The sequence below is a fragment of the Bos indicus genome, chromosome 29 (genome assembly GCF_029378745.1).
Source record: "Bos indicus isolate NIAB-ARS_2022 breed Sahiwal x Tharparkar chromosome 29, NIAB-ARS_B.indTharparkar_mat_pri_1.0, whole genome shotgun sequence".
Classification (NCBI taxonomy): domain Eukaryota; kingdom Metazoa; phylum Chordata; class Mammalia; order Artiodactyla; family Bovidae; genus Bos; species Bos indicus.
In genome coordinates, this window is record NC_091788.1 from 46,323,588 (window position 1) to 46,346,970 (window position 23,383).

A 23,383-nucleotide genomic window follows, 5' to 3' on the forward strand; every position below is an offset into this window, starting at 1 on the left:
CGCGGCGCCCGAGGGGGGAGGCGGCAGGCGCCCGGAGCCGCGCGAGGAGCCCGGCAGCCGCGCCATGGAGCCCGAGTGAGCGCGGCGCGGGCCCGTCCGGCTCCGGACAACATGGAGGCGGCGCCGCCCCGGTCTCCCGCTCCTCCTCCGCCGCCGCTGCTGCTGCTGCTCGCGCTCTGCTGCAGCCTGGCCCCCGCCGCGGGTAGGTGGGCGCGGGCCGGGGGGACAATGGCCCGGGCGTCCGGGCGACTCGGTTGGCCCCGCGGCCAAGTGCGCCGCGCCGCCGCCGAAGCGACTTTGCAAGTTGGGGGCGAGTTGGGGCGCGCGCCGCGGGGCCCCGCCGCCCCCCGCCGCGCCCGCCGCCCGGGGGCCGCGCGCGGGCCCTTTGTCTCGCCCGCCCGGGCCCCTCCCGGGGACGCCGGGCCCCGTCCCGCGCGTCCCGGGCCGGCGAGCAGGGCGCGCGGGCGCCGCCAACCCCGCCAGGTGCGGCGCGGGCGGGTTCTCACCTGCCCGGGCCCCGGGGCGCGCTCGGAAGTGCGCTCGCCCGGAGCCGGCCGGGCGAGGCCGTGCGGGCACCGTGGGGACCCCGGCCCCGCGGGCAGGCACGGAGCGGGGACGTTCGGCCTGGAGGCAGGCCTGGCCGCCCTGCGTCGGGATCTCTTTTCCCGAGCTTGTTTCCGATGGCCGCGCGGCCGGCCTGCGAGCTCCAGGAACTGATTTAAGTCGCAGAGAAAGTTCTGAACCCCGCGCGGGGCGGCCTGGCCTGCGGCGCTTCCCCTTTCATCTGCGTCGCTGTCGGTTTCCCAGCGGACTCACACCTGCCAGGTGTGCCCGGCCGACTCGGAGCCCCCGTCTGGGCCGCTGGGGCCCCCAAATCGTGACACCCAGCGGGTGTCCATCCCCGCGGGGCCCGGCTGCGTGGGGCTGCCACGCGGGGTGACGGGGTCCCAGCCTGCGGCGTGGGGGCCTCGGCTGTATACACACACCCCCTTTGGGAGATCAGAGCCTGGGGACCTTTCTCTCCAACTGTTGGTGTGTCCCAAGGGGTGGAGTTGAGGTCAGGAGGACTCAGGAAACGAAGCGCCTTGTGAAAAGCTACACATGTTCTTTTAATTTGGAGATTGCCATGTGGTTTTTGAAGCAAGCCTCTCTCGCTACCTAAACCATTCTCTTCCGACGTGAGTGTTTTGTTTTTCTGGAGTGTGGCTGGCCCAGTGGACCCCGGATCGGGAGTCCTCTGCGCCCTGGGCTGCTCTTCTGCTGGTGGCAGTTGGGGGTGGGGGGCCTCGGGTCCCTTTGTCTGGGCCTCTTTAAGGCAAACAGCTGTCTCCCTGAATATTTCCAGCGAGGACACTGCAGGGAGGTGTCCTGGCCTGGCTCTGTGGTCACATTCCCGGGGCTGCGGCCCCTCCGCTGAGGTTTGGGGGGGCGAGAAGGGGTAATTCCTCAAGTCCTCTTGCCTCCCAGCCCCGATCCCCGGAGACCCCTGGCAGTTTCAGGCTGAATTTGCCTCTCTCAGGAGTCTGTTTACATTCTTGGCCCCGTCTGATACCAGCGAAAAAACAATGACAGTATCTGGGTAGTTCAGGCCGACACTGCTGCTTCTCTTTCCGGAAATGCCTGGATCACGGAGGCAAAAGGGTTTTTTTTTGGTGGGGGTGGGGGGGAAGATGTTTGTTTTAAAGGTGGGGTTTCTCTGCCGGCAGAGTAGCTTTTCACTGCGTTGCAGTTTCGGATTTCCTGGACCTTGGGGTGGTGATGCTGCTGGACTGGAGTGCCTGTCCTGCAGTTCGAGCCCCCAAGGAGAAGGATCACATTTGTGGAGCTTGGTCGCGTAGGAGGCAAAAAATAGAGTTGATTATTTTAACATTAAGGAAGCATGTCAACACGAGGTTTTTAGAGCCCCGGCTAATGTGGTAATCTCGTCCTAAAATGGAAGGAGAGGGAGGGAACTTTCTGCAGAAACTATTTTGACTGCTCTTGACATGTCATGTCCCTGATTTCTGTGTTAGATTTATGCCACAGCCCAGAGTGGAGCTGGTAAGTTGGTAGCTAATTATTTTTCCTGATTGCTTCCTGTTGCAATTTGAAGGGGTGAGCCCAAGGAAATGCCTTTGTTGGAGTGACCCTGGAGCTGGGAGTGGTGGGCCCCAGCTTCACGGCCGGGGTCTCTCCCTTTTGGCCCCACTGCACTGGCCCCGGGACCACCCCCGGGAGTGGGGTGGTCCTGCAGATGCTCACTGCCCGGCCCGCAGGTGAGCATCGAGTTAACTAAGTGCAGTGGGGAGTCCATGGAGAGTCTGCTGGCAGGACCCTCTGCTTCCCAAAGCGGGGGCCCACGTGCCTGTAACCCTCCCGTGCAGTTCCAAGAATTTACCCAGTCCACCCGCGCGTCCCAGCATTTGCTGTGGCCATCCCGTCGTATTTGGAACCCGTTTAATTTCAGCTGCGCTGTGTCACTGCTCAGGCATTTAGCAGAATTTGCTCACGGGGTGGTGGTGGGGGCTGTAGTTAGGTGAGGACTTCCTGTCCTGCCGCGTGGGCTTGCCAAGGCTAAGGTCGGGGGCCCTGGGGGTCAGACCCCTTGGGTCTAGAGCAAGGGTCCCCAACCTCCGGGATCTAATACCTGTTAATCTGAGGTGGAGTTGATGCAATAATAATGATAGAAATAACGTGCCCAGTAAATGTAAAGCATTTGAATCATCCCCAAACCATACCTTTCCCCCATCCTCCCGGTCTGTGGAAAGATTGTCTTCCATGCTATCCGTTTCTGGTACCAAAGAGGTTGTGGACCACTGGTCTAGAAGCTCAGTGGCTATTTGACTTTGGACAACTTACTTAGCTTCTGTGTATCCTGTGTCCTCACCTGGTTCCTCCCCCTGCTCGGGAGTGTAAAATACTGCCTGTGAAACCCTCTGCATGTCCCTGGCTGGGGGAGGAGCTGTTGGTGGCAGAGCTGTGGTGCCTGTTGGGTAATAAGGTCCTTGATCTTTCTGGCCTGGAAGGTCTAGCAGCTCTTATCACACAGTCTGGATTTCCCTCCCGTGTGGGACCTTGAACATCCCGTCCGCTGTCTGACTTGTTTTTCGCGGCAGCACTGGGTGAAGGGTATTGTGGTGGTGACCTGGGCTGAGCCTTGATGGTGGGGGGCGCTCGGGCAGCTGACTCCACCTTTGTGTGTCTCAGTTTTCTCTTCTGTAAAATGGGCGTAACGGTACTTCCTCCCAGTAGGTCACTGCGTTGACACATGCTTGACGCTTGTACCATCTCTCTTATTGACGCTGTCACTGTTGGTACCTGCTGGAGTGCTGGGGATAGGATGGGGTAGAATGGTGGAGGAGGCCCGGGCCTTTGCTGTCAGGGTGTCTGGCTGACAGGAAGGCAAACAGAAGCTGACTGTGCAGCTCTGGGGGAGGTAGGCTCCGTCCCAGGACCCTGTCCTCAGAGACCCGGTGGTCTCTGCTGAAAAAGGCCAGGTCAAGCTGCAGAGTCTGGATGTGGTCCAGAAGGCACTGGAAGCTTCCGGAGACTTTAGCTGGGGGAGGGAGATAGGAAATGCAGGGGAAAGGTGTTGAATTGATCTTTTTTTTTTCTCTTTTGTTAAATTGAGGTGAAAATCATGTCACAAAACTAATCATTTTAAAGGAGACAATTCCGTGGTTCGTTCGCAGTGCTGTACAAGCACCCCTTCTGTCAAGATACAAAACATTTCCCTGGGCCCAGAATAAAACCCTGCACCCTTTAAACTTCCCACCCCCTACCCCAGGTCTCTATGGCATTGCCTGCTCTGGATACTTCATCCGCAGGGACTCTGGCTTCATGCTCAGCGGAATGCTTTCGTGGCGTGTGCACATTGCAGCGTGGGACAGCGCTCTGCTCCTTGCACGGCTGGACAGGGCACATCTGCTCATCTGTCCACCCGCTGATGGGCTGACCTTGCGTGGGTGCTTCTCCCATCAGGCACGGGCTCGGAGCCCATTGTCCCCATGGGGTTTGTACAGCGGAGCCTGTTTAAAGCTGGCCTGGGGACATGACCACATTAGCTTCAGAGATGGGAGAGCCCATGGTGAAGGGAGCTTGGCTGGGGGACAAACTGAGGGCCAGTGCTGGCCTCTGGTGGGGTGAGGGCCTCTGGGAGGTAGACCTAGTGGACTTAATACTTCGATATCACAGAAGCCCTGGAAGGAGCTGGACATTTGTGGCTTACAAGGCCCCTGGGATGGTCACACGCTCTCAGAATGGGGAGGCTCTGATGGGAGTGGGGGCTGCGTCCAGCCCCTTCCTTTGCTGGGCCCGGGACATATTTGTGCAGGAAGCAGCGGGCTGTCCACCCTGCGGGCACCCCGGGGACACTGCGGATCAGAGCGCTGCTGATGTGGAGGCCAGTGGGGACAGCAGGGACCCAGAGAGCTGGCCCCGGGGCCCCTCTGTTGCTGTGGGCTGCTGTCCGCTTTCTCTCAAGCTTGGGAAGTGGTTTGTTAGCTCTGGGACTCAGTTTGCTCATCTGCAAAATGGGGAGGATGGCGTGTGTTCTTTGAGGGTGCTGGTGGGGGTTCTACGAGGAGGAAGCTGCCTTCTAGACTGTCCGTCATGGGAAGGACACGGTGCGGGGGGAATCCCATTCCTTTTTGTTAAGCTGTTTTTGTTTTTTTTTTTCATAGTGAAAACTTTTATATTTGGAATTAGCCAGCTGGACTCAGTTTAGATGATCCCAATTTTGTCAGCAACGTCTGAAGCATCATGGCCAGGAGCCAGTGGGACGTAGGGCTTCTTCTCCCTCTCAGGCCTGACCAGATTATTGACCTCAGCCACGTCAGTGTCACAGAGCTTCGCAGCCTGTTTAATTTGGTGCTTGTTGGCATTGCCGTCCACAGTGAGTTCTGTTTTCTTCATGGCTGACTTGGTGGTAAGGGGGAATCTGATGATGGCACAGGGCTCGAGTTTGTTTCTCCTAGGGCCGCTCTTCCAAGGATAGCTGGGCTGCCTCCTGAGCCGCAGTGTTGCGGGCAGCCGGAAGGTGGGTGACATCCGGATGATCTTTTTTTGTGGCTGTGGACACCTTTCAACACCGCTTTCTTCGTCTTCAAAGCCTTTACTTTGGCTTCAGCTTTAGGAGGGGCAGGGGCTTCCTTCTTCACCTTCGGCGACATCTTCATAAAAAAAAAACAAAACAGTTAAAACCGAAATGTATTTATTTATTTGTGCTGCACTGGGTCATCTTTGCTGCACGGGCTTTTCTCTAGTTCTGGCGAGTAGGGGCCACTCTCTAGCTGCGGGGCAGACTTCTCATTGAGGGGCCTCTCCTGCTGCGGAGCATAGGCTCTAGGGTGCTTGGGCTTCAGCAGTTGTGGCTCCCAGGCTCTAGAGCACAGGCTCAGTACTTGTGACACGTGGGCTTAGTTTCTCCCAGGCCTGTGGGATCTTCCCTGATCAGGGATTGAACCTGTGTCTCCTGCACTGGCGGGCAGATTCCTTACCACTGAGCCACCAGGGAAGTCCCAGCCATTTCCTTCTAAAAGAGCCCGAGGGTCTGTCCCAAACACCCTCTTCCAGTGGAAGGCTGGAGAAGCGGAGAGGTGACCAGCTGACCGCAGGCTCCACGTGGGGCTGGAGCCTCAGGATCTGATTGCATCGGTGCCCAGAGTTACATGTCCACTGTCCTCTGTCCCCTCCTCTCGGGATCTCTCTTGCCCAGCAACCCCTGGGAGTTTGTCATGGTGATGTCACCTCTGAACCATTTTGCAGGGGTGGGAGATACTGTACTTTCTGGGTATTTTCTTATTTGCTTTCTTGGTTGGTATCAGAGTCACTGGGGCTTCCCTGGTGGCTCAGCAGTAAAGAGTTTGCCTGCAATGCAGAGGACGTAGGTTTGATCCCTGGCATGGGAAGATCCCCTGGAAAAGGAAATGGCAACCCACTCCAGTATTCTTGCCTGAAAAAAAATCTCACGGACAGAACAGCCTGGTGGGCTGTATATAGTCCATGGGGTCGCAAAGAGTTGGACATGACCTAGCGACTAAACAACAAAAACAATATTTAATTCATTGTAGAATTTTTTAGTACTTTCAGTTTGCCTGGTGTAGTTTTTCTAGTGGTTAAACTGAAGCAACAGTTAGAACTGGACATGGAACAACAGACTGGTTCCAAATTGGGAAAGGAGTACGTCAAGGCTGTATATTGTTCCCCTGCTTATTTAACTTACATGCAGAGTACATCATGAGAAATGCAGGGCTGGATGAAGCACAAGCTGGAATCAAGATTTCCAGGAGAAATATCAATAACCTCAGATATGCAGATGATACCACTTTCATGGCAGAAAGTGAAGAGGAACTAAAGAGCCTCTTGATGAAAGTGAAAGAGGAGAGTGAAAAAAGAAAAAACTGGCTTAAAACTCAGCATTCAAAAACTGAAATTATGGCATCCGGTCCCATCACTTCATGGCAAATAGATGGGAAACAATGTAAACAGTGACAGACTTTATTTTGGGGGGCTCCAAAATCGCTCTAGATGGTGACCGCAGCCGTGAAATTAAAAGACACTTGCTCCTTGGAAGGAAGGCTCTTACAAACTTAGTGTATTAAAGGGCAGAGACATTACTTTGCTGACAAAGGTCCAGATAGTCAAAGCTATGGTTTTTCTAGTAGTCATGTATGGATATGAGAGTTGGACCATAAAAAAGGCTGAACGCCGAAGAATTGATGCTTTTGAACTGTGGTGTTGGAGAAGACTTTTGGAATCCCTTGGACTGCAAGGAGATCAAACCAGTCAATCCTAAAGGAAATCAACCCTGAATATTCACTGGAAGGACAGATGCTGAAGTTCCAATATTTGGCCACTTGATGCAAAGAACTGACTCATTGGAAAAGACCCTGATGCTGGGAAAGATTGAAGGCAGGAGGAGAAGGGCATGACAGAGGATGAGATGGTTGGATGGCATCACCGACTCAATGGACATGAGTTTGAGCAAGCTCTGGGAAGCCTGGCGCGCTGCAGTCCATAGGGTTACAAAGAGTTGGACACGACTGAGCGACTGAAGAGAACTGAACCTCTCTTCGGCTCTGCTGTGTCTGTGACCTTGCCTTTCTGGTATCTCTTTTTTTGTGGAATCATATGGTATTTGCCCTTTATGTCTGGCTTATTTTAATGCTTTGCTTCTCTGCTCACCTGTTGCTGGACACGTGGGGCTGTCTCCAGCTTCGGCTGCTGTGGAGACTGCTGCTGCGAACATGGGTGTGCACGGATCTGTGTGAGGCCCTGCTTTCCCTTTGGGGGGATTTACCCAGAAAAGTGAAATTGCTGGATCATGTGGTCATTCTGTATTTAATTTTTGAGGAACCCTGAAGCCCTCTTCCATAGCAGCTGCACCATTTTACATCCTCCCCCAGCAGCGTACAAGGGTTCCAGCCTCTCCCCATCCTGGCCAGCGCAGGTTAGGGCTGACACTGTCTGGGCCCCACCAGCCTGGCAGGTGTGAAGTGGTTCCCCGCTATGGTTTTGACTTGCGTTTTCCTGGTGGTTAATGATGTTGAACATCTTCATACATGCTTGTTGGCCACTTTCTATTACAAATGTGTTTATATTAAAATGCATGTATAATATATATGTTATATTAAAATTCATGCATAATATATTACATATATATAATGTGTATATTATACATGAATACGTATAACTTAAACGCTTAACTGTGCGGTCCCTCTTTCTGTGAAAACCAGTGTCCTCGATGGCCTGTTTTCTCCCCTCGGAGGTGACCATACCCCCAACACCTTGTTTAATGTGTTGTTTCGTTTCGAACATGTACTCATTTTTTACATAAATCCTCTCATCCTATAATCTTCTCTTTTTCATTTGCTGTTGTGTCACTAACATTTTCTGTATCTTTACTTTGAGATTTTCAGTCTTTTTTAAAAGCTAAGTGATATTTCCTAGTGTGGTACTTAGTCGCTCAGTCGTGTCCGACTCTTTGAGACCGCATGGACTGCAGCCCACCAGGCTCCTCTGTCCGTAGGGATTCCCCAGGCAGGAATACTAGAGTGGTTTGCCATGCTTTCCTCCAGGGCATCTTCCCAACCCAGGGATCGAACCCAGGTCTCCCGCGTTGCAGGAGGATTCTTTTCCATCTGAGCCACCAGAGAAGCCCATTTCCTAGTATGTGGACAGCATATTTCATGGCTTTTACCCAGTGGAGGAACATTTATGTTTTTCTAGGCTTTATTACTATTACAGGTCACGACACAGCGAATAACATTGCATATGTACCTGTGCGCCTGTATAAGCTCTTTTGTATGATAACCTTCCTCATCAAAGAGTAGATCCATTTATACAATTTTAAAGATACTGACAAATTCCTCCAAAAAGGCTACACCAGTTTCTACCCTATCAAGCATCTCTGAGGGTACACATTTTTCCCTCTCCTCTCTGTTGCTAGAAATTACCAGCTTCTATTTTTTTAAATCAATTTGGTTAAAAATTATAACACACTTTGATTTGTTATATCTCCTGGAGTTTGGTCAAAGTCATGTCCACTGAGTTGGTGATACCAACCAACCACCTCATTCTGTGTCACCCACTTCTCTTGCCCTCAGTCTTTCCCAGCATCAGAGTCTTTTCCAATGAGTTGGCTCTTCACATCAGGTGGCCAAAGTATTGGAACTTCAGCTTCAGCATCAGTCCTTCCAATGATTCAATGTTCAATGTTCAGGACTGATTTCCTTTAGAATTGACTGATTTGATCTCCTTGCAGTCCAAGGGACTGTCAAGAGTCTTCTCCAGCATCAGAATTTGAAAGCATCAGTTTTTCGGTGCTCAGTCTTCTTTATGGTCCAACTCTCACATCTGTACATGACTACTGGAAAAACCATAGCTTTGACTATAGGGACCTTTGTCAGCAAAGTGACGTCTCTGCTTTTTAATATGCTGTCTAGGTTTGTCATAGCTTTCCTTCAAAGGGCAGGCGTCTTTTAATCTCATGGCTGCATTCACCATCCAAAGTGATTTTGGAGCCAACGAAAAGAAAACCTGTCACTGCTTCCACTTTTTTCCCCATCTCTTTCCCATGAAGTGATGCCATGATCTTAATTTTTTGAGTGTTGAATTTTAAGCCAGCTTTCTCACTCTTCTCTTTCACCCTCATCAAGAGGCTCTTTAGTTCCTCTTGATTTGTAGGAACTCTACTGATTTGTGGGCTTCCCTTGTGGCTCAGCTAGTAAAGAATCTGCCTGCAATGCGGGAGACCAGGGTTCGATCCCTGGATTGGGAAGATCTCCTGGAGAAGGGAAAGGCTACCCACTCCAGTATTCTGGCCTGCAGAATTCCATGGGCGGTATAGTCCATGGGGTCACAGAGAGTTGGACACGACTGAGCGACTTTCACTTTCACTGCTGATTTGTAGGAGCTCTCTTTATTTGGTATGGACATGAATTCTTTAATGTATTTGCTCCAGATTTTTCTTCTGGTCTGTAGCTAGTCCTTCTTGTTTTTAGTGGTTTATTATTCCAGAAACATCAGAAAGTTCCATGTAGTGAAACGCAATCTGTTCTCTGATGGATTCTGGGTCCCATGCCTTGTTTCTCTATCCCTAGATGGTAAATGCGTCTTCCTTTATTTTCTTCCAGGACTGTTATCATTTTGTTGTTTTATATTCAGACGTTGTTCTTGTTTCTTTGTGTGTGTGGTTGTGGTTTGGGGATATATGGTATGAGGTAGGGGTCTGACTTGTCCACTCCTGCCCCCCAGTAAGGGGACAGGGAGTGGATGGTGTGGCTTATCTAACCCTAAGCCTCATTCATGTAAAATGCCACTCTCTCACCTACGGTGTTCTCAGGTGCTTGCCTCCTCATTCTGGAACCTTCCCTCCTCTCTTGACCTGCCGGTGTCTTTCTGTACCAGCCTGCTGCTGTTTTTAATCTCTGCAGCATCGTTGTATATTTTGAGATCGATTGTGAAATTACCCTTCCAGTTCCTTTTGAGAAATTGTGTTGACTCTCCTTGAGCGTTTACTCTTTGGGAATAAACTTCACAGTCAGCCTATGAGATTCTGTCGTTTGCTCTCTTGATCTGGGGACAGCAACTGGTGACATGCGATGGGTGTCGGAGGGCTGGGCTTTAGATGTGGTCTCCGGCAAGCAGTCTGGTCTCCGGCTGTGGCGAGAGATACGTGTGCGGCCACGATGGAGCTGGTCTTCGCATTTTGGGTTGCCGTTAGCACGCGGAGCGCTTCAGAGGCGTTGTGTCTGCCGGACGGCCTCGCCCACTCCTGCTGCCCGCCTCCCGCCCGCGTCCGCTGGGGACACAGGCTCTGGTGCAACTAACTCCAGCGCTAGCCTGGAGGCAAATATAATTACCTCTTAAATGATTGCTCTCCTGCCCTCGCTCATTCCAGAACAAAATGTGAGCAACTTTAATTTCTTCCCTGGGCTGCACCCCTCTATTAACCCAGATGGGGAGGCGGTATCCGCCTAGCAGAACTCTCAGGAAATTGCTCAATGGGCATTAAAGGCCGCCTGAGTGTGTGGCCCCGGCCCAGACACGTGAGCGCGGGGGCCTGGGGCCTTCCAGACCCGCCTCTTGTGGGCAGCTGCCACCCTGGACTCCGCCCTGGAATGAGCAGGCATCGTCCTCAATGGGAGCGAGGGGATGGCTTCCCCACAAGCTGGTTGATGAGCAAGGTGTGTTCTTGAGCTAGCATTCACTGGGGAAGGCCATGGCTCTGAATTTTCCCCAGAGTGAGCTTGGTTCCCCAAAGAAGACTGGATGTAGGACTGGGGTGTGGTGGCGCCATCTCAGCCGCCTGCCCTGATTCCTCTCTACTCAGATTGGAAGTGGGGGGCACTTTGGTGCCCGTTCTTCCTCTCCTCTCTGGATGTGGTCTGTCTCCCTTCCTTCCCAAACCCAGACTCCCGGCTCTGAGGCCTCCCCACGGGCCCTCACAGGGCCCCACAGAAGATGAGATTCCGGGTAGAGGATTACATCAGCTTCTGGTTGTTGCTCAGTCCCTAGGTCGTATCTGACTCTTTGTGACTGCTTGGACTGGAGCCCGCCAGGCTTCTCTGTCCATGGGATTGTCCAGGCAAGAATACTGCAGTGGGTTGCAGTATTTCCTCCTCCAGGGGATCTTCCTGACCCAAAGATCAGATCTGCATCCCTTGGCTTGGCAGGCGGATTCTCATGTCACCTGGGAAGCCTCGCTTCTAGTTGGTCTCAGCTTTCCAGAACCTTCCCCTTGCCCATTTATCTTTCATTCTGGCCAGATTCATTTTTCTGAAGCTAGTTTCATTACGTCCTCCCCCTTTTAAGAAAATGTACACTGGTTTCTGGGTGTCCAGAGTTGAAACGTTTTGGCCTGGCGTTCCACGCTGCCTCTGAGCTGGCATTATTCTCTGCGCTCCAAGGTGAGCACTTCTCCAGGCAGATCCCTCTCCTCCGAGTCCAGGGTCTCCTTTGAGACCTCCCATGGGCCACCCAGTCTGAGGGCCTGGGGGGCTGATGTCTCCATCCCCTCCTGCTGCTTCTGCCTGGTGTCTGGTGGGCAGAGGCCCTGAGGATGCCCGAGGCCTCGTCTGCCTGGGGAGTGGCTCTTCCCCATTCTTACTCCCTCTGGCCCCTAAATCTCCTGCCTGCATCCCAGACTCCACCCTGATGTGTTTCCTGGGTTGTAGAGCACCCGTCCTGCTGCATGACAGAAGGCTTCTGGGGCCAAGTGTGGGACCCCCCTCCCCTACTTAGAACCCGTATTTCTTTTTTAAAGATTTTCTTGACCATTTTTAAAGTCTCCTGAATCTGTTACAATATTGCTTCTGTTTTATGTTTTGTTTTTTGGCCATGAGGTCTGGGGGACCCTAACCCTGACCAGGGATTGAACCCATACCCCCTTAATGGAAGGTGAAGTCTTAACCACTGGGCTGCTAGGGAAGTCCTAGAACCCGTATTTCTGAGGTCTGTGTTCTAAGATGAAAAGTGAAAGTGTTAGTCATTCAGTCATGTCCAACTCTGGAACTCCATGGACTGTAGCCTGCCAAGCTCCTCCAGGCAAGAGTACTGGAGTGGGTAGTCATTCCTTCTCCAGGGAATCTTCCTGACCTATGGATCAAACCCAGGTCTCCTATACTGAAAGCAGATTTTTTTTTTTTACTGTTAGAGCTGCCTGGGATTCTAAGATGGCCTGCTATAAATAAAGCTGGCCTTTGTTTTACTTCAAGAAACCCAGCGAATCTCAGACATACTTGCCTGTGACGTCTTGGGTCCAGATAACACCTCCCCACCTCTTGGAAATCAACCTTGAACATTCATTAGAAGGATTGATGCTGAAACTGAAGCTCCAATACTTTGGCCACCTGGTGTGAAGAGCTGGCTCATTGAAAGAGACCCTCATGCTGGGAAAGATTGAAGGCAGGAGGAGAAGGGCATGACAGAGGATGAGATGGTTGGATGGCATCACCGACTCAATGGACAGGAGTTTGAGCAAGCTCCCAAAGTTGGTGATGGACGGGAAAGCCTGGCGTACTGTGGTCCATGGGATCGCAAAGAGGCAGACACAACTGAGCGACTGAACAACACCTTCCACAGCCCAGACCGAGACATCACGGGGGGCCTGACACCTGCATTTTTCATTCGTAGTTTGTATCGTCTTTCAAAATAGTGTAGAACATTTTCAATCATGCAAAAATAGTGGGGAGTGGTGGGAGAATGATTTTTATGCTGAAAAAGAAAGCTTGTGTGCTTTCGAGTGACAGCTGCAGAATAGGAAGCTGAGTGACAGATACTGTTAATGAGTTTTTAGGAGTTGAAGCATTAAGAGAGCATTGTCCCTTTAAGGTTGCTCCCTTGAGAGATATTTTAGTTCTTTTCACAGTTGTATCACTTGTTAAAATTGAATCTTGTAGCGCTTGTTAAAATTGAAAAATTTCTTAACTAAAAATAGGACTTTTAGGGACATCCCTGGTGGTCCAGTGGTCAAGACTTCGCCTTTAGATGCCGGGGGTGTGGGTTTGATCCCTGGTCGGAGAGCTAAGATCCCACGTGCCTCACGACCAAAATGCAAAACATAAAACAGAAGTGATATTATAACAAATTCAATAAGGACTTTAAAAATGGTCAACATCCAAAAAATAAAAAGAATCAGACTGTTTGTCTTTTCTATATTTAAGCAAGTTTGCGGTGTTGGAGACTTTCTGATTAGGTATATTTATCTCTATATCGTCTTATTTAGTGTCCATTCAAAGCATTGGAATAAGTTAAATGAATTTTTAATGAAGAGTTGCCCCCTTGGACGTCTGAAGCTTGTTCTGGTCGCATTGGCACTGCCCGGCATCCGCGTGAGTTTGCTCGGTACCATTTGATTCCTGGGCTTGTGCTGTGTCGTGGGCAAGCGGGTGGTGCCTGGCTCCCGAGCCTGGCCGCGGTGGGCTTGCCACTTCTGCCTTCTTCTTTAAGAGACTCACCACTCTGCCCGTGGCCACCGCAGCCCTGATCCTCGCCTGGCTCTCCGCTGAGGCTCTGAGGCTGCCCAGAGCCCACGAGCTGCTGACTGCCTGCTCAGGGTGCCCCAGAGGAGGAGTGGCCTGTGCTGGCTTTTACCATGTTGCCTGTGTTGGCAGCGCTTTCTCCAGCTGGAGTGTCGGCTCACAGGGCTGAGGTGCTGGTTCTCTGCCGAGGGGTGCCCAGTTCAGGGGACCCGGGCATGCCCCCCCTGCCTGGAGAGCACAGTCCTGGTTCCCTTGGTGCAGGCAGTGGTCTGCCCTTGGGGTGGCCCATCCCCACCTCCTTCGAGCAGTGAGTGGTTCTCCATGTACGGAGAACACTCAGCACCAAATAGCATTTCCATCCTTTTGGTTACTAGGTCTAGTTTTTTAAAAAAATCTTCCCTCTTTTGAAAGATTTTATCCTTCCAGGGAGAGTACATTTGTTAAGTAGTAATCTTTTCTGCTTATTGATCCCAGACGTGCACAGTGGCCAAGCCGGGCTTGCAGGGTTTCCATCAATCCCTCACCAGGGAGTTTCCATTTGGCTTCTCAGCCATGAAAGTGCCTCTTGGGGCCAGCACACCATGTGGCCCCTTGGGCTGTGGAGCCAGGCTGGGAATGAACTGATTTGGAGGAGGACGTGGGGTCGGTTCCAGGATCCAAGCAGATCTGGCCTCAAGGTGGGCGCTGGGCTTCAGGCAGCCCCCTCGCTCTGCTCTGTCTGTGAGGTTCCAGGAAGACCAGTTCAGAGCACCCACCAGGTGCCTTTCTCCTGCTGGGCTCCAGTGACCCTCCCTGCAGGGCCCGGGTCTTAACATCATGATTGTCTAGGTATCCAGTGCCCCGCCCTGCCAGGGTGGAAGATGGCTGAAGAGGGGTACCCTACCCCACACTCTGCCCTCCAGCCTTGGATGCCTAACGGATTGTGTTAGGGACTTTGGACCTGTGAGGGGGCAGTTTTCCAGACTCTCTGGGCATTTAGTCCCCAGTCTGATCTTCCATCATGAGGGTTAAGGTCTCTGGATGGCAGGGATCTCAAGGGATGTTGTGTTTTCAGTGGGGAACTGGTGAGGTTTAGGGTTTTTCCGGGTTTCCCTAGCTGGTGTCAGCAGCGCAGGGTGGCGACAGGGTGGGGGTGTCCAGTTAGGAACGCGTTCTGAGCTGTGACGTGTGAGGTCCTGTGGTATCAGGGACACATTCGGTACTAGGGTCCCTTGCCTCCCCTTTGTAGGGGTGAAGAGGACAGCTGGACCTCTCTTTCTGCTTGCCTGCCCACAGGACCTAAGGCCAGCTTGGTCCCCAGTGGACACTTCGGGTGGTCACCCTGGTGTGGTGTGTGGTCCCCTCCAGCAGCCGTGTCCAGTGCTCGCCTCTGAGCAGACCTGCTATCTGGGACACCCTGAGTGCCCGGCCTCCTTCCCTGTCACCACCCGCCCTGGTTTGCTGGGAACAGCTGAGGGGGTGGCTGGCGGAATCCCAGCTGCAATCCTGGGGGCCCTGGCCTGGGGGCTGCCCACCCAGCCTCCCCGGCCTGGAATCCCAGGGCACATCGGGCCCTGCCCACCTGTTCCGGCTCACATTTCTGGCTCTACTCCCGGCTCTGCAGCCTCCAACAAGCGAGCTAACTCCTCTGGCCTCAGTTTCCCCACCGTCTGAGGTGGGTGTGTGTGATTGTAGGGTGCCCACATAGACACGCCCGAGGATGCACAGAGGTGAGGCTGTAAAGTGCTTAGCGCGGGCCAGCTCCTGTGAGCCCTCGGTAATTATTAGTTATTAGGGTTATTATGGCAGTCATAATTGTGGTTCTCCAGGGAGAGGACCCTCAGGGGCTTCTGGGATCGGGTTCAATTCCAGCTGAAAAGGTGGCGTGGTGGGAACCACCTCGGTCCATCTCTGATGAGAAGGCGAGTGTCAGAGTTGAGTTAGATTGCCCCGAGCGGCCAGATTACTATAGTTGTGGACTTCCGTCCTCGGTGAGGTCAAGACGGCACTTATACTGTAGCTGGAAGCCCGCTGCGGTGGGCTGCGGGAACCCTGGGGCTGGGGGCAAAGGTGCGGGTGTCTGAGGGCGGGGTCCCTTCTGGGGCCTCTGTGAGAGGCGTGGCCGGGAAGGCGTGGCCTGGAGGGCGTGGCCAGGGGTGCTCTGCCCTGTCTTATTTGCTCAACCCCAGCCCCTCCCTCCTCAGAGGCCATAGTCCTGCCGGCCTAGCAGACTCGCAGGGCCTCCTCTCTGGTTGGCTGACTACGCCCCGCTCCAGTCACCTCCACCCCCACCCCAGTCCCTCCAGCCCCCATCATCGCTGGCCTGCCCGCCTCCCCCCGACCCCCTCGCTCCTACCCCCGCGCTGAAGGCCGACCAGGGAGCCCAGGTGCCCGCTCTTCGCCCTCCGACCGCAGTCCCTGCTCCACGTGGCTTCCCGCTCAGCGCCTGGAGGGTGGAGCCCCCCCGCCTCTCCTCTGCAGCCCTGAGTGCCTGGGCCCCCCTCCATACCTGCTAAGGTGGGACGGGCCTCGGCCGCAGGCTGGAGGCTCCAGGGCTCTCCTGACCCTGCTGTCGCCTCCTCTAGCCTCTGGCAGGGGCCCAGAACCACGCCCCCCCGGAACCGCTTGAACACCGGCAGACAAGGGCACCGAGTTGAGGGCTGTGAAGGGCCTTCCCTCCCGTGCCTGCTGCCCCGGGGGTGCCACCTGGACCCCGTCTTCCACGGTCACTGATGCGGCTCAGAGTGGGGACTTGAGTTTATGGGGTGTCCCAGTGAGGGGACACGCCCCTCCCTCTGACCCCAGACTCAAGGCTCCATCATGCAGGTTAAATGTAATTCCACGCTTAGAACACCTGAGCACCACCCCCCTGCCCCCCGACTAGAGCCCACACGGTCCTTGTGAGGAGAGCCCCTGCCCGGGGGCATGGGTTTGTGGACTCTTAGGTGGTTGAATGGCTGAAGCTCATGGTTTCTCCCGTCCTGCAGATGGTACACAGGGACAGTTACCATCCCTGTCCACACTGGCGGGTGGGGGCCCAGGGTGGGAGCCCCAGGGATGAGCAGGAGGGTCTGCTTACCTAGCAGCCTGGCCAGTGAACCCTTCACTCCCACCCAGAGCAGCGTCCTGCTTCCTGGGCTCTTTCTGCCTGAGAAGGAACAGCAGGGAGCATCAGGCTGATGTGTGCATCTTTGCTACCTGAGGACAGAGGGGTTGTCCTGAAATGCTCGAGGGAACCTGGTCAGAGGCCAAGGGTCATGGCAGTGCCTTGGGGGTGGCAGCTGCCTCGGTGTCCAGCCCTTTTGCAGAGAGATCCCGGGTCATTCTATTGCCCTGTTATGTAAAATGAATGGATTTCAGGTGTGGCAAGAAACTCAGCTCTTTGATCTCTCATCATTGGCCGAGTGGGACTTTGGTCCCCTTGTGCCTCAGTCTCCTTGACCATAAAATGGGGTTTCAGCAGCTCCACTTCCTATGAGGACCAAGGGACATCAGGTACTTGGAGTACTGGGTACTCACATGTGCTGCAACTCGGGAAAAGTGGTCAGACGTGGGGAAGCGGGAGGCCTCCAGGCATGTGAGTGAGGGAGGGGGCTGGGGAGGGAAGGAGTGGGGGGGTTCCTCCAAGTTTTCTCTCTGGTGAAACCTGCTCCAAGTCTCTGTACCTGTCTGCAGGCTCCCCCAGCATGCTAGGGCCCTGCAAAGCCCTAACTGTGGGCGTCTCCACGTTTATATGAACCGGCAGCCCCAACGCTCAGCTTAATTCACAAGAGAATCATTGCTGATCCTCAGCACTGCACCCCAAACTAACATAAACATTTGGAATTGAGAGCTGCCAGTTCCTCAAAGAATGTCAGCGTCCTGAAAGGCTTCAGCCGGGAGCAGGGGGCAAGAGTTTTCTTCTATTCAAGTTTTCTTTTATCTGATGGTTTTCGTCCGTCCCCCTCTCTCCGCAGGACAGAGGTGTCTTGAACCCGAGGTCTTTGTTTTGACTCTTGGGGCAGCCTCTGGGCCTTGGCACCCAGGTGGCTATTTTTTTTCCAGGAGCATTGGAAAACAGAACCTCCATATTTTGTCCCATAAAAAGGAGATTTTGTAGAGTGATGGTCAATTTGGCACATCATTATTATTTTTTTTTTTTTCTGCAACACTTAAAGAGAAGAAAAGCTGGTACAAAGGTATGTTTGTTTCTGAAGTGAGTTTCCTTTCCCAGATGTTCTTCTCTGCCAATTCCAAAATGCATTCTGAGCTCAGCTCTCCGGTTTCCTCTCTGCGGGGCAGAACAATGAGGTCTCTGTAACCACACGGGGAACAGGCCGCCTTCCTTGCCAGTGGGCATGGGGGGAGGTGGGACCGTCCCACCTTCCCCCACCTCCGTGGAAATGACCAGTCCGTGCCAACCTGGTGAGAGGCCCTGGCTGCCTGTCGAGGGCCTGGCGGTCTGCTTGCCCGTGGGGGTGATCTGAGGGCTGTGACTTAGGGGCACTGCAGGCTGCACCTTCGTCCCCAGTCCTTGAGTTTGCTGCGTGGCCTTGTGCTAAATTCTTGGGTCTGCAGGGCATTTGTGGACCTGGGGCTTGGCACTGTCTCCGTTACCAGGAGTTGATCTGGCCCCTTTCCTCTTATTTTTTGTCTTTATTGCATCAAATACCGGCCCCATGCCGAGGGCAGATCTCCAGACACAGTGCAGATGCAGAGTTTGCTGGAGAGCCAGGTAGAACGAGGTGGGCATAACCAGAGCCCAGTCACTTCGTTACTTGACACATGGGGTGTATGGGAGCTGTGATGCGTGCACACACACATACGCACACACACGCAGTACCCTTAGAAGTGCTTCCTTGATTGATTTCCAAGGACAGCTAAGAGACCCTGAAAACTTGCACTAAGGGCTGTTCAGATACTGGTCTCCATTAAGAGCAATCTCTATGGGATCACTTTATTTGGAGTGTGCATTTAATGAAAATCTTTATTTTTTTGACCACTGCATCCTGCCTTAAAACACCGAAGATAGAAATCTCTAGACTTAATAGATAAAAATAGCTCACGTTTATGCACATTTACAGTGTACCAGGCAGGTTCTAAGAGATGTTCACTGATTGACTCATTGAATCCTTCGGCCTCTCAGGTGGCTGGGTACCATCCGGCCCCATCCTATGGGCGAGGAAGCTGAGGAGAGAGAGAGCTGAGGAGCTCTCAGGGTCAGGCAGGCACTACACTCGGCTGACAGATGGTGCCCCAGTGCCTGCCTCTTAATTGCTGTTTGAACTGCAAAAGTATTTTCTTTCCATCTAAAAGGAATCGGCTGAAAAGCCCCCAGTGCATTTAAGTAAGTGTGGTGCTGAGTCCTCTGCCCAGACCTCCCTGTCCTCATTTACCAGGCAAGGAAACTGAGGCGTGCAGTGGGCACTGCCCTGGGAATCCCTCTCTTGGGGGAGCCCCACTTTCTGTACAAACCAGGGGGCCTCCTGATGCCTGTTCAGGTTGGGGCCTTGGGACTTTGGGCGAAAGCCACGGGCTTGCCTTCCCCCAGAATGGACAGAGTCCGTCCCCATCCAAGGACCTGTGTCTCCCATCTTTGCCGTGACCTTGGGCCACTTCCGGGAGCCTGGCAGGCCCGGAGCCGAGGAACCGAAATGGTATGTAATCAGAATGCTATATTTTGTCGAAAATAAGAATGTTAGTAATGGGCTGGTTTCTGGCAAGTCAAACTGGGACTCTGAAATACATATTTTTCCTGTTCTGCCCTAAACCTTCTAATTAGTGAAACGCACATTGGCAGACATAAATCAAATGTCATATCCCCTAAAAACTTGTCCTTGGTATCACTGAGTGGGTAACCTTCTACAGCTGCTAAATTAGGGCTTCCAGAGGGGAGTGCGTGTGTGGGTGAGTGTGCGGGTTTGTGTGTGGGGGTGTGGGGCTGTGTGTGTATGTGTATGGAGGGGGTGTGTGTATGTGGGGGGTGTGTGTGGGGTGGCTGTGGGGGGATGTGTTTGTGTGTGGGGGGGGTGTGTGCGTGGGGGGATGTGTTTGGGTGTACGTGGGGTGTGTGTATGGGGGGTTGTGTATGTGTGGTGTGGGTGTGGGTGTGTGGGTATGGGGGGGTGGCTGGGGGGGATGTGTTTGTGTGTGGGGGGTGTGTGGGATGTGTGTGTGTGTGGGGATGTGTTTGGGTATGTGTATGTGGGGTGTGTGTTGGGGTGTTGTGTGGGGTGTGTGTGTGGGGGCTGTGTGTATGTGTGTGTGTGGGGTGTGGGGGTGTGTGTGTGGTGTGTATGTAGGGTGTGGGGCTGTGTGTGTGGTGTGTATGTGGGGTGTGGGGGTGTGTGTGGTGTGGGTGTGTGTATGGTGTGTGTCTGTGTGTGTGTCTGTGTGTGGTGTCTGTGTGTCTGTATGTGTGTGTCTCTGTGTGTGTGTGTGTCTCTGTATGTGTGTCTGTGTGGTGTGTGTGTGGTGTGTATCTGTGTGTCTGTGTGTCTGTGTGTGGTGTGTGTGTGTGTGTGTGTCTCTGTGTCTGTGTGTGGTGTGTGTCTGTGTGTGTGTCTTTGTGTGTGGTGTGTGTCTGTGTGTGTCGGTATGTGTTGTGTGTGTCTGTGTGTGTGTCTCTGTGTCTGTGGTGTGTGTCTGTGTGTGTGTCTCTGTGTGTGTATGGTGTGTGTCTGTGTGTGTGTCTCTGTGTGTGGTGTGTGTGTGTCTGTGTCTGTGTGTGTGTGGTGTGTGTCTGTGTGTGGTGTGTGTGTGGTGTGTATCTGTGTGTCTGTGTGGTGTGTGTCTGTGTGTGTGTCTCTGTGTCTGTGTGTGGTGTGTGTGTGTGTGTCTTCGTGTGTGGTGTGTGTCTGTGTGTGGTGTGTGTGTGTCTCTGTGTCTGTGTCTCTGTGTGTGTGGTGTGTGTCTGTGTGTGGTGTGTATCTGTGTGTCTCTGTGTCTGTGTGTGGTGTGTGTCTGTGTGTGTGTCTTTGTGTGTGGTGTGTGTCTGTGTGTCTGTATGTGTTGTGTGTGTCTGTGTGTGTGTCTCTGTGTCTGTGTGTGGTGTGTGTGTGTGTCTCTCTGTGTGTGTATGGTGTGTGTCTGTGTGTGTGTCTCTGTGTGTGGTGTGTGTCTGTGTGTGTGTGTGTGGTGTGTGTCTGTGTGTGTGTCTGTATGTGTGTGTGTCTCTGTGTCTGTGTGTGGTGTGTATCTGTGTGTCTGTGTGTGTGTCTCTGTGTCTGTGTGTGGTGTGTGTCTGTGTGTGTGTCTTTGTGTGTGGTGTGTGTCTGTGTGTGTCTGTATGTGTTGTGTGTGTCTGTGTGTGTGTCTCTGTGTCTGTGTGTGGTGTGTGTGTGTGTGTGGTATGTCTCTGTGTGTGTCTCTGTGTGTGTGCGTGGGTGTGTGGGTATGGGGGGGGTGGCTGGGGGGGATGTGTTTGTGTGTGGGATGTGTGTGTGTGTGGGGATGTGTTTGGGTATGTGTATGTGGGGTGTGTGTGTGGGGGAGTGTTATGTGGGGGGTGTGTGTGGGGGCTGTGTGTATGTGTGTGTGGGGGGTGTGTTTGGAGGGTGTGTGTGGTATGTATGTGGGGTGTGTGTGGTGTGGGGGTGTGTGTGTGATGTGGGGGTGTGTGTGTGGTGTGTCTCTGTGTGTGGTGTGTGTCTGTGTGTGGTGTGTGTGTGTGTGTGTGTCTGTGTCTGTGTGTCTCTGTGTGTGTGTGTGGTGTGTGTGTGTGTGTGTGTGTGGTGTGTGTCTGTGTGTGTCTCTGTGTGTCTGTGTGGTGTGTGGGTGTGTATGTAGGGTGTGGGTGTGTGTGTGTGGTGTGTGTGTGTGTGTGTGGTGTGTATCTGTGTGTCTGTGTGTGTGTCTCTGTGTCTGTGTGTGGTGTGTGTGTGTGTGTGTGGTGTGTGTCTGTGTGTGGTGTGTGTGTCTGTGTGGGGTGTGTGTCTGTGTGTGTCTGTGTGTGTCTGTGTGGTGTGTGGGTGTGTATGTAGGGTGTGGGGGGTGTGTGTGTGGTGTGTGTGTGTGTGTGTGTGGTGTGTATCTGTGTGTCTGTGTGTGTGTGTGGTGTGTGTGTGTGTGTGTGGTGTGTGTCTGTGTGGGGTGTGTGTGTCTGTGTGGGGTGTGTGTGTGTGTCTCTGTGTGTCTGTGTGGTGTGTGTGTGTGTGTGTGGTGTGTGTCTATGTGTGTGTCTCTGTGTGTGTGGTGTGTGTCTGTGTGTGGTGTGTGTGTCTGTGTGTGGTGTGTGTCTGTGTGTGTCTGTGTGTGTGTGGTGTGGGGGTGTGTGTGTGGTGTGTGTGTGTGTGTGTGTGGTGTGTATGTGGGGTGTGGTGTGTGTCTGTGTGTGTCTCTGTGTGTCTGTGTGGTGTGGGGGTGTGTGTGTGGTGTGTATGTAGGGTGTGGGTGTGTGTCTGTGTGTGTCTGTGTCTGTGTGGTGTGTGTCTGTGTGTGTGTCTCTGTGTCTGTGTGTCTCTGTGTGTGTGTCTGTGTGTCTCTGTGTCTGTGTGGTGTGTGTGTCTGTGTGGGGTGTGTGTCTGTGTGTGTCTCTGTGTGTCTGTGTGGTGTGTGTGTGTGTGTGTGGGCGCAGGAGGCAGGGAGGGGCAGAGGTGCCCGTGGTGAGCCCCATCTGCATGTTTCCTTCCCCCGGCTCTGCTTCCAGCACCCCCGCCCCCTCCACCAGCCTGGCAGCACCTGCCCAGCCTCTGCAGTGGAATATATTTGCCCAATTAAAACGTAATTATGGGGGGACTTCCCCGGTGGTCCAGTGGCTAAGGCTCTGTGCTCCCAGTGCAGGGGCCCCAGGTTCGAGCCCTGGTCAGGGAACTAGATCCCACAGGCCGCAACCAAAGATCGCTGGTGCCGCAGCAAAGATTGAAGACCCTGTGTGTGGCAGCTAAGACCTGGCAGAGCCAAATAAATAATCAAATAAAAGGAAATCTATTTTTTAAAGCGGTAGATAAGATCGCTCCTGTCTCGCAGGGGGCCCTGAGGGTGAATGGGGCAAAGGTAGGTGGTGGGGAGCCCACAGCAGGTGCCTCTTCCTCTGCCCAGCCTGCTGGGGTCTGCGGCACCCCCTGCCCCCCACTCCCGTGGTGTGGCACCCCCCGCCTCCTGCCCCGTGGGTGCTGGGCTGGGGGCTGGGCACTGGTGGTCATCACCACAAGGTGCGGGACTTGAGGACAAGCTGATGTCATCCCTGGGAGTGATCCTGGGCTGGGGGTGACCCTTTTGCTGGGTGAGAATTGGGGCCACACGATCATTCCTGGAAGGGTTCCAAGTCACCTGGCTCAGGGTCCGGACCCTCAAAGGGGCCCTTGGGGGTGATGGGCTGCCCTGACTGACATCCAGGGGTCCCTCTGCAGGCAGCAGGCTTGGGTCACGGCCTGGCCCTTTGTTTGTCCCCCAGGCCTTCCAGAACCTTCCGAGCCCAGGCTCTTTGCGAAACAGAGGTTCAGTCCTGTCCTTGGCACGGCCTGCGTGCCCTCCCGCTGTCCCGGGCTGTAGTGGTCCCTTGTCCGGGCGATGGCCCCCCATGTGGGGGACAGCAGGGACCCCCCCCCAGCCCATCTCCCTGTTTCTTGAAGACTGGGAGCCCACATCCTTGGTTTCTTTGTCCTCCAAGGTGTCTGACACCAACCACCTCATTTCCTTTTTATCTTTTGCAACTGATTTCTTCTTTCCTGCTCCGCCCCCCAAACCTGCCCCTGACCGTTTCCTGTTCGCCTGCTTCCCTGACCTTTGAAATGTGGTCCCTGCTCTGGAAGCTTGCCGGGACCCAGGGTTGATTACCACCTTCCCACAGGGCCCAGTGTGTGTGGGGAAATTAGACTGGGATGGGGGCTGGGAACAGCAGAAATGGGGGTGACTGAGCTGGCGGGGAGAGGTGTTGAGAGCCCGGTCCTGGCTGTGGGTCTGGGTGGGGAGCACACGGTGAGGGGGGCAGGCAGGGGGGCACTGGGAAGCAGGCCGTGGGG

General features: G+C 53.8%; 1 protein-coding gene across 3 annotated transcripts in view; it reads left to right on the forward strand.

Annotated features, from left to right (window-relative positions):
- The window catches only part of LRP5 (LDL receptor related protein 5), a 124,079-nt gene continuing 100,696 nt past the window's right edge, over nucleotides 1–23,383 (forward strand). For all 3 annotated transcript variants that reach the window (XM_070782579.1, XM_070782581.1, XM_070782580.1), the window contains exon 1: nucleotides 1–202. In XM_070782579.1, coding sequence (XP_070638680.1) covers nucleotides 112–202 — 91 coding nt within the window. In that variant the 5' untranslated portion in view covers nucleotides 1–111. The remainder of the gene's footprint in view (nucleotides 203–23,383) is intronic.